Below are 9984 nucleotides of genomic sequence, written 5' to 3'. Positions count from 1 at the left end.
CGGGCCTGCCTGGCCCTCTGGTGAGAGAGACCCGGACATTGCACCCACTGGGCACCTCTCCCCCAGTCCTGCAGGCGGCCCCCTCCCAAAACCGCCTCTGGCGCTGGTGCCCAGACACCTCCCAGACAGGCCCCTCCTCTCACTGACGGCCCTCCAGCCCCAAACCCCCAGCAGGAACCCCATGGCCCTGGCGCCCACGGCCAGACCTGAGGCCACAGGTTGGCCCTGGAACCTTCACCTGCGTTCCAGGGGCCTACTCCTTCCCTCGGGTGTAAGTTGGACCCAGCCCCTTGGGTCCCAGTCCTGGGAGCACCAACCCTACCCATGGTGGTTGACTCTACTTGATGTGGGGCAGACAGGAGCCTCTGAGTGCCTGACCTGGGCCCCCAGGCAGGGATCTGCCAGACTGGATGCTCCCCGGGAGCAGGTGGGGTGCTTCAGCCCTGGGCTCCATGCTAGGCCCCCTTCCTGGAGTCTGCCCCACCCTGATGTCCCCACAGGGCCCTGGAATCAGAGGCCACAACCCACAGCATATAGAAGCCAGAATGGGAGGAGCCCCAAGCCAGGCTGAGCATCAGCTGAGAGAAAGGACAAACCACCCCCAACAACACACCAAAGTTGGGCCGCGGGTGGAGCCGTGGCCTGGGGAGGCCGCCCACAATTACCACAGTTTGGGAGTTAGTTACTTCCCACCCCTGTCAGGCTTGACACGTAGTAGTTCGTAGTTTGTCTTCACTTGTGGGGAACTGGCTTAAAGGGGCAGCGTGGGCTAAAAGCTGGGCCATGGCTAAGCCTCCGCCTCCGTCCTAGGAGCCCCTTCCCCAGGAGAGGGGAGGCTGTGCTCCACGACCCCGTGGTGCCGCTCTGGCGCTCAGAGCAACATTGGGCTCTTCAACTGCGGATGGAGCAGAACTGTAGCCCCGTCTCGCTCTGATTCAGAGAGAGAAAGGAACCGGCCTGCGATCATACAGCATGGAAGGAGAGGAATTAGGGAATGTGGCAGGAGATGTCTTTGAAGCTGAATCCCTTTCCGATGCATTCCTTTTCTCTTATCGTGGTCCTTGATGCAGGCAGGACAGCTTAAAGTTATAGAGCAAGGAAGCCCGGGGGGAATGGGACTTGCCTGAGGTCACAGCAGGACACAGAACCATGATCAGGACCTGGCTGTCTTGCCTCCAACCCCTCCCTTTGTAACACACCTACCCTCCTCTGCTCCCTACACAGACCAGCCTCGAAGACGGGGCTTCAGGGTCCAGGCTGCCCCCAGGGATTCAGCCCTTCCATGGCTGTGTTGCTCATCCTTTTTACTTCTGTGTCGCAGGTGTGCCACAGACCACAACGTGGACAACACCACAGAGATGCTGCAGGAGTGGCTGGCTGCTGTGGGTGGCGACTATGCGGCTGTGGTCTGGAGGCCCGAGGGGGAGCCCAGGTGATCTGAGGGCAGGAGTGTGGGAAGAGTGGAGAATAGCTGCAGTCCAGGCTAGGGCTCCATCACCTCCTGCAGAGAGAAAAACACCTACCTCATGGGGACATCTTATCTTCTCACCGCCCCACCAGGTCTTACCCAGATGAAGAAGGTCCCAAGCACTGGACCAAGGAAAGGCACCAGTTTCTGATGGAGTTGAAGCAGGAAGCCCTGACCTTTGCCAGGGGCTGGGGTGCTGACTATATCCTGGTAAGGAAGTCTGGCCTAGGACTGGGCTTCTGGAAAGGGGCGGGTTCTGTCCCTGACAAATCTCGTTGTGACTGATCCACCTGGACCCTTCAGCCGGATGTCTGGACCAGAGCTCAGACCAGATACATCTGGATCCCTGTGTGTGAGCTCAGACTAAGTACTAAACCTGGATCCGTGAGACAGATCCCAGGGAAATAGTGAGCTTCGATTCCTGGGCTAGACCCAGAACAGAAATGAGGCTGGGCTTCTGGACTAGAGCTCAGAGTAGGTCTTTGGACCTACTCCCTAAGCCAGATCTCGTAGATCAGCAACTCAGGTCTAATCTCTAAGTAGTCAGTGCCCCAGAGTAGATCCATGGTCCAGAAACAGATCTACTGTTCATTGGTTAGACTTCTCTAAGGAACTCTCACTGGATTTTAGGAGCCACTCTGGGTCTCTGGCAATCTGGGGGATTCCCACTCATGAACCCCTTGGGGGCTGCAGCCCAGACAGGGCTGGGCCTGTGACATCTCCATCCCCAAGTTTGCAGACACCGACAACATTCTGACGAACAACCAGACGCTGCGGCTTCTGTTGGAGCGAGGGCTGCCGGTGGTGGCCCCAATGCTCGACTCCCAGACCTACTACTCTAACTTCTGGTGTGGGATCACCCCTCAGGTGAAGCCGGGGATGGGGACCTGGGGTTCCGGGAGGAGGAGCATGTGTATGTGGGCCATGGCAGGGAGAGCCCTCTCGAACCCAGAGCATTCCCCTTCCCCAGGGCTACTACCGCCGCACAGCCGAGTACTTCCCCACCAAGAACCGCCAGCGCCAGGGCTGCTTCCGTGTCCCCATGGTGCACTCCACCTTCCTGGTGTCCCTGCGGGCTGAGGGGGCAGCCCAGCTCGCCTTCTACCCGCCTCATCCCAACTACACCTGGCCCTTCGACGACATCATCGTCTTTGCCTTTGCCTGTCAGGTTGCTGGTGAGGACCAGCCCTCGGGCATCCCTTGGAGGCCTTGGGCCTTTGCACATGCTGTTCCCCTTCGCATGCCCTCCCACTCTGCCTCTCATCCTACCCCTGTTGCCCTTTGGGTCATCGCCTTTCCCGACTCTCCTGCCCAGTGAGCTAGATACCCTCCTCTGGCTTCCCCCATCATGGCACCCGCATATATTCCTTTAGGAGGCAAATACCACAGAGCACCGGCCATGTACTGGGACAGCGTGAGTAAAATCAGGCAGGCCCTGCCCTACTGGCCCCTTCAGTCCAGTCAGGTAAAGTACTGTACAAGTCAGTGTCCAGAAGCCAGTCTGACAAGAGAACTTGAATACGGATGCTCCGGGAGCTTAGTCTAGAGTGGACCTGGTTAGGGAGGGCTTCTGGAAGGAAGGAAATGCTGGGTGGGACTGAGATCTAGTGTGGGCAGGCATTAAAGGGCCTTTCAGGCAGATAGAGCAGCAGATGCAAAGGCCCTGTGGTTGTAGGGAACATAAGAAGCAGTGAGTGAGTGGGCACGGTGCAGGCTGAGGCAGGGAGGGCAGGCAGGGCTCTGCCTACGTGGACCTGGCGGGCAAGCAGCTGGCCTTCAGCCTAGAGCGCTGGGCAGCCACCAGTGTCATGTGATCAAATTCGCACACTGGAAGGGACACTCTGGTGATGGTAGTTATCTCCAAGATGAAGGTGCCTAGAAAGTGTTTAGATGTGGATGGGATAAATCCAGTCCTGAGAAAGAGTCAAAGATGAGAGAGCGAAGGACCAGATGGTGGCACAGTGGTTGAACACGATGCTCTGCAGGGTAATCCCACATGGGAAGGTTCCCACTCAGGTTCAGAGACCTCTCTGAGTGTGTGGGTATACACTTGCCTGTGGTCTGGGGCTGGCTGAGGCTGGGGTGGATTGGAGCATCAGGACCCTTTTGGGGTGCTGTCTTTCTCTTTCTCTGTCTCTCATAGAAGAAGCGCAATTTAAAAAATTAAAAATAGGGACCAGCAGATGGCGTAATGGCTATGTCGCTGGACTCCCATGTAGTTGACTGAGGTTCAAGTCCCAGATCTGGTGGCTTAAACTTACGCTGGGCGTGTGTGCGTGCATGTCCAAGATCCCAAGAGGAGAATGGAGGAGAATTGTGGGGTGGCCATCACCCCTCAGGGGTGATTTCTCTCTGCTTTCTGTCTCTCTGTTTCTCTTTGCTTCTCCAGTGAGCACATGCACCCTATAGCAAAAACCTCTCAAAACATTTTTAAAATAAAATAAAAAAGAAGTGCAATAAATAAATCTTTAAAAAAGAAAAAAAAAAAGATGAGAGAGAGAGAGAGACACTGAAGTTGGAGTAAAGTTCTTGAGAAGGGTGCACGGAATTTGCATCAGGACATGGCCTGAGCTTAGCTGAGGATGTGAAGACACTCTGGTGGGTAGAGGAGACCTTGGCTGGTGGGCAGGGTGTTTGGAGGTGACGGTTAATTTGGTCTTGTGCCCAAGCATGCAGTGTTGTCAGTGGTGACCAGAAAGGGTGTGTACTTCTGTGCACGAGGTGCTGATGAAGTCTGCCACGTGCAGACTTGCAAGAAGAAAAAGTCGAATCAAGTGCATAAAGCGCACGACTTCTCATTGCCACGTTGCTCCAAGTAACAGCCGTTTAGCTAACTGTTCAGTGATTTGAGGGGATCCCGTGAGTGGAGTGCTGGTCTTTGTTCCATCATTCAGGCATCTAACATCTGGCTGTCACATGCCACTCTGGGCCAGGCTTTGTGCTCAAGACTGGGTGTGGAGTTAGCTTTTTTTTTTTTAAGGTTTTTGTTTTTTTTTTTGCTATAGGGTGTGTGTGCTCACTAGTGGGAGAGAAAGTGAGAAATCACCCCCACCCAGGGAGGGGGCACATCACAGTCCTCCATTTTCTTCTCGGGATTTTGGGCACAAACATGCACTTGGCATGTTTCTCAAACTGCCAGTTTGGGGCTCAGACCGTTACGTGGGATCCAGCATTTTAACCACTATGCCATCAGCTGGTCCTAGAGTTAGCTTTTTAATAGAGGATGCCTGCCCAAGGGGATGATCAGAATAAAGGTGACAAGTAGCAAAAGAAGAGGAAAGGCCACTCTGTTTGCCAGGCAGGAGACAGGGTGGAGGGGAGCCTCACATGGTGTGGGGTGAAGTGCAGGGTCTGGGCCACAGGCGATGGTGCCTGGGGCGGGGCAGGGCGAATAGGGTAAGAGGATTTAGGGGGTGGTGCTCTAGGCTCTCCGGTGCCCTGTGGCTGTAGTTGGTGCAAGTTTGCCTGCTTCTTCCTCACCGTGACCGGCCTCCGCCTGTCTTTCACCGCTGTAGCTCAGCACCCCTGGGTGTCTGGACAGGCCTGTTAAATAGCCCATCTCAGCAGAAGGACCCCCTGGCTGCTGTGTGAGCCAAACCCTTTCTCCCTGTTGAGTTGCAGGCAGTGCTGGGTCCCGGAAGCCCTCCCCTACTCTGCACTCACTCGGCCTCTCTCTGCAGGGGTCTCGGTCCACGTGTGTAATGAGTACCGTTATGGCTACATGAACGTGCCTGTGAAGTCCCACCAGGGGCTGGAGGATGAACAGGTCAACTTCCTTCACCTGATCTTGGAAGCGCTAGGTGAGGGCTGGGGGCCTGTCCCACCCTACTGTCATGGTCCCCCACCCACACATAGTGTTCCCCTTGTTTTTAAGACTTTTTTTTAAATTTAACTTTATTTATTCATTCATTTATTTGAATTTGACCAGAGAAGGACAGAGTGAGAGAGCATGAGAGAGAGAGGGAAAGTGAGGAAGCAAGCCTCCAGGTCCAGGACTCGAACTGTAGTCAGCCATGTGGGAGCCCAGCGCCCTTAACCACCATGCCACCTACTGGCCCTAGTGTCCCTTCTTTTTTTACAGAGAGGTTTTTGCTATAGTGTGCATGTGCTCACCGGAGAGACAGAGAGACAGAAAGCAAGAAATCATCCCCCAGGGGGTATAGCCACGCTGTAATCCCTTCTCTTCCATTCTCCTCTCGGGATCTTGGGCATGCATGCACATGCCTGACGTGAGTTTTAAGGCGCCTGGTCTGGGACACAAACTAAGGTTGACTACAAGGGAGTCCAGCACCATAACCATTATGCCATCTGCTGGTGCCCCTTGGTCTCCCTTTTAAGATGCCCTGGACTCAAGTGGGCGTGGTCTTGGGGTTCTAGCCCTAACATGTTCCCTGACTGTGAGCGAGTGTCTTTCCCTGTCTGCTCTCTACGATGGGAGCAGATGGATTCTGCAGCCTCAAGATGGCTTTTTCTATTGGGCATCCTGCCAAGGGAGCAGGTGTGGGCCGGGGCCAGCACTCTAGGGTGGCTCTGACGGGAACCATGGGGACTCATGACTGGGAGTGTTTCCCTTGGCAGTGGATGGGCCCCCCATGCAGGCCTCAGCTCATGTGTCTCGGCCCCCAAAGAGGCCCAGCAAGATGGGGTTTGATGAGGTAAGTCCCCCGACTTGCGGGACAGGAGTCAGGAGGTAGAGGGGTCCTCGCCCCCTCCCTGGCATCCACCCTGCTGCTTTCTCTAGGTCTTTGTCATCAGCCTGGCCCGCAGGCCAGACCGCCGAGAGCGCATGCTGAGCTCACTGTGGGAGATGGAGATCTCTGGGCGGGTAGTGGAGGCGGTGGACGGCCGGTGAGGCTTCCTAGGGATGGGGCCCCAGGCGTGTGGGTGGGGGGCAAGGTGGTCTGTCTCTGAGCTCCCAGGGGTGGAAAAAGCAGATAAGTGGAATGAGCTTCCTGTTCCAGGAGGTATCCAAACAGGGCCTGAGCAGATTCTGGGAGCTTCAGGGCAGATAAACACAGGACAGGATCCCCTTCCTCTGCCCACGCTCACTGAGGGAGAAGAGTGCTCTGGTTAAGGCTCCAGGGCCTGACTTCCAGCTCTGCCACCTGCCACCTGGTGACCTCTGGCAAGTCACCCCCATCTCAGCTCCACTGCATAATTGACAAGTGACTGTGCCTTGCCCTTGGGCGTTGTAAGAGCTCAGTGAAGGTTAGCGAGAGCAGAGCCCGGGGTATAGTGAGTATTCCAGAGGGTTAGGCATCTTTGACGTTGTGGTTCCTGGTCCCCGGCATAGGTCCCTGGGCGTGGGTGGGGCAGCAGGTTCCTGAGGAGTCCGGAGGCTGGGCTCTTCCAGCCACAGGGGTCTCATGGCCCCAACGCATGCTGCCATTTGCTGGAGGCCCCCAGCTCCTTTGCCTGCATAATGTCCATCCTTTGCATGGGCCTCTGCCGAAGAAGCAGCTACTGTTTCCACACATGCCTCCTGGGGGACTTCCCAGGCAGTCCCTTTCCGCCCATCCCTGTGGCTTCTCAGGTAGCTGCGGTCCCCAGTCACAGGAGTCAGGAGGGCTGAAACCTCTTTCAAAGTGGCTCCCAGTGTGATTGGCCCCAGTCCGCACAGGCCAGGCTTGCTGGGGGGAGCCCCTGACGGCACCCCTTACCCTGCTCCACCATGCCTCTCAGGACTCTCAACAGCAGTGTCATCAGGAGCCTCGGTGTGGACCTGCTCCCTGGCTACCAAGACCCCTATTCAGGCCGCACACTGACCAAGGGCGAGGTGGGCTGCTTCCTCAGCCACTACTCCATCTGGGAAGAGGTGAGGTGCCGCCCTCGGCCCGTGCCTTCAGGGCGTGCAGGGGCCACTGTGTCCTGGTGGTGGCTCTGCGCCCAGTACTCAGCACACAGGCACAGTAACGAGGGCCCCAGCCGCTCCGAACCCTCTCCGTGTTTAACACCGAACTGGATGCCACCGAGAAGGGCTCGCGTCCATATCGAGCACCGCTGTGTGCCAGGGAACTCAGGAACGAGAAAAGTGTGTCCGTCTCCCGCCTGCACTAGGGCGTCCTCCTGGGGTTCAGGGACACAGAAATCAAGAAAGAACCACACTGGCAGCAAAGGGGAGGGGATGGGCTGTTGCGAGCGACTGGACCGGCCCGGTGTTGGGGGTCAGGGTGGGCCTCACCACTGAGGGGCGGGGAGGAGGGCCTTCTTGGCCCAGAGAAGCTGCAGGCAAATGCCCTCAGGCAGGACTGATCCTTTGGGAAGGCAGGCTAGGGTTTGGCACTCAGCTCTTGGCCGGGAGCCTCAGCCAGGCTGGGGGTGAGTGCCACCAAGAGGTCAGTGTCTGGACTCGGCAGAGAACCAGGGTGTGAGCTCTCTGAGGGCATCTCCTCCGAGAGTCTCACTCTGCTTTATTCTCCTGTTCCAAAACGTGTGCACAAGTGTGAACTTACACTTAGGTTGGGTTTTTACAGCTCTGGACTCTGAAACTGAAGGATGACACCATCTTTTGACCTGACTTCATGGTCTTTTCACTTTTTGTTTCAAAAGTTACAGAAATGTTTCTTCTTCGAGATGTTGGGGAGGGGGATCTCCCCTCATTCCCACCCCCAGCCCAGCTTTCACTAGGAAGCCTAGGAAGCCCTGGGGTCCAGCAGATGAGGTTGCGATCCTGGCTCGGACACTCCCTGGCTGCGTCCCCATCCCCTGGGGTGGGCAGTTTCACCTCCCTGTGCATCCGTCTCCGTCCTGCAGCTGGAGGGTCTCCTGAGAGAGACGAGCAGCAGTGCGGATTCCCGGGACACAGTAGTGCCCAGTGAATGTGGCAAGGCTCACAACTCCATCATGGTCCCCCTCGGAGAGCTAGTTGGGGGCCTGGAGGGCCTTGAGTGCCAGAGCGCGGTGTGCTTTCAGGCCCTGGGCAGTGGGAGCCCCAGCAGGGTTGGATGTGGCAGGACTGAGCACGTGGACACCAGCCAGGGCCAGGCAAAATCTGCAGCTTCAACCAGGCGGGAGGGGACAGCTCGAACCTGGAGCGCCGTTTCCCATTCCCCATGCATCCCAGGTGGCCGCTAGGAGCCTGGCCCGGGTCGTGGTGTTTGAGGACGATGTACGCTTCGAGAGAAACTTCAAGGGGCGGCTGGAGTGGCTGATGGAGGAGGTGGAGGCAGAGAAGCTTCCGTGGGACCTGATGTAAGCAGTCTGTGCTCCCAGGGTGAGGGGGCGGTGTGCTCTGGGGTCTGCCTCTCCCTGCTTGGAATCCTGGCTCCCTCCCTGCCAGAGCCTGGCCCTGTATGAAGGGATGAGAGGACGGTCCCCTGACACCCCTGAACCCAAGTGACTGTTGGACTTGGTGTCACTCGCAGCTACCTTGGCCGTAAGCAGGTGAACCCGGAGGAAGAGGTGGCTGTGGAGGGGCTACCAGGGCTGGTGGTGGCCGGGTACTCTTACTGGACACTGGCATATGCCCTGAGCCTGGCGGGTGCTCGCAAGCTCCTGGCCTCCCAGCCTCTGCGCCGCATGCTGCCTGTGGACGAGTTCCTGCCCATCATGTTTGACCAGCACCCCAAGTGAGGCTCAGTGGGGCAGGGCAGGGGCGGGGCGGGGCAGGGTTGTCCCACCCAGGAGCCTCCCCAAGTAGGTAGCAAGTCCCTTTGCTGGGGAGTTGGGTTGAGTCCCCTGTTCCAGGTTACCAAGGAGTAGCTCAGACTAGCCCAGGAGTCAGGCCAGCCTGGGTGTCAATTCTGTGCTGCCTGTGTGGTTTTTATTTATTTTCCCCCACCTCCCCTGCCTGTGCAGTTTTTAATCAGATGACTTCCCTGTTCTGAGTCCTCAATTTCCTCATCTGGAAAATGGGGATAATAGAAATCCCACTTCTCTGGGACCAGCAGATGGCGTAATGATTACATTGTTGGACTCCTACATAGTGGACTGCAGTTCGAGTTCCGGATCTGGTGGCTTAAACTCACTCTGGGCGCGCGTGCATGCCCAAGACCCCCAGAGAAGAATGGAGGAGAAGGGATTGCAGCATGGCCATTCCCCCGAGGTGGTGGTGGGGGGGGTCTTGCTTTCTGTCTCTCTGTCCCTTTTTATCTTTCTGGTGAGCGCATGCGCTCTACAGCAAAAACCTCCCTTCTAAAAAGGAAAGAAAAAAGAAATCCCACTTCTCAGAGCTGTTTCAAGGACTGAGTGGGGAGGGCGTTGAGTTCTTCGGGCAGGTGAGGTGCCCAGCTCTGGGCCAGCACGGGGTCTGAGAGGAGGGTCCTACCCATCTCGGCACCCTGAGCTCTCCTTGCACTCCTCAGTGAGAAGTACAAGGCACACTTCTGGCCACGGGACCTGCGAGCCTTCTCGGCCCAGCCCCTGCTTGCTGCCCCCACCCACTACGCGGGGGACGCCGAGTGGCTCAGTGACACAGAGACGTCCTCCCCCTGGGACGACGACAGTGGCCGCCTCATCAGCTGGAGCGGCTCTCAGAAGAGCCTGCGTGGCCCCGGCCTGGACCTGGCTGGCAGCAG

General features: G+C 57.2%; 1 protein-coding gene across 1 annotated transcript in view; it reads left to right on the top strand.

Moving 5' to 3' along the window:
• Positions 1-6: 6 nt before the first annotated feature.
• CERCAM (cerebral endothelial cell adhesion molecule) overlaps positions 7-9984 on the top strand; it is a 10621-nt gene continuing 643 nt past the window's right edge. Inside the window, exons 1-12 of the mRNA XM_027773993.1 lie at positions 7-20; positions 1322-1432; positions 1561-1678; positions 2201-2335; positions 2439-2643; positions 5149-5268; positions 6047-6123; positions 6210-6316; positions 7151-7283; positions 8532-8659; positions 8833-9036; positions 9772-9980. Coding sequence (XP_027629794.1) covers positions 1359-1432; positions 1561-1678; positions 2201-2335; positions 2439-2643; positions 5149-5268; positions 6047-6123; positions 6210-6316; positions 7151-7283; positions 8532-8659; positions 8833-9036; positions 9772-9980 — 1510 coding nt within the window. The 5' untranslated portion in view covers positions 7-20; positions 1322-1358. The remainder of the gene's footprint in view (positions 21-1321; positions 1433-1560; positions 1679-2200; positions 2336-2438; positions 2644-5148; positions 5269-6046; positions 6124-6209; positions 6317-7150; positions 7284-8531; positions 8660-8832; positions 9037-9771; positions 9981-9984) is intronic.

Source organism: Tupaia chinensis, unplaced genomic scaffold (genome assembly GCF_000334495.1).
Source record: "Tupaia chinensis unplaced genomic scaffold, TupChi_1.0 Scaffold000394_1, whole genome shotgun sequence".
NCBI lineage: Eukaryota > Metazoa > Chordata > Mammalia > Scandentia > Tupaiidae > Tupaia > Tupaia belangeri.
The sequence above is the reverse complement of the archived record's forward strand: the minus strand, read 5'-3'. Positions and strand labels throughout refer to the sequence as shown.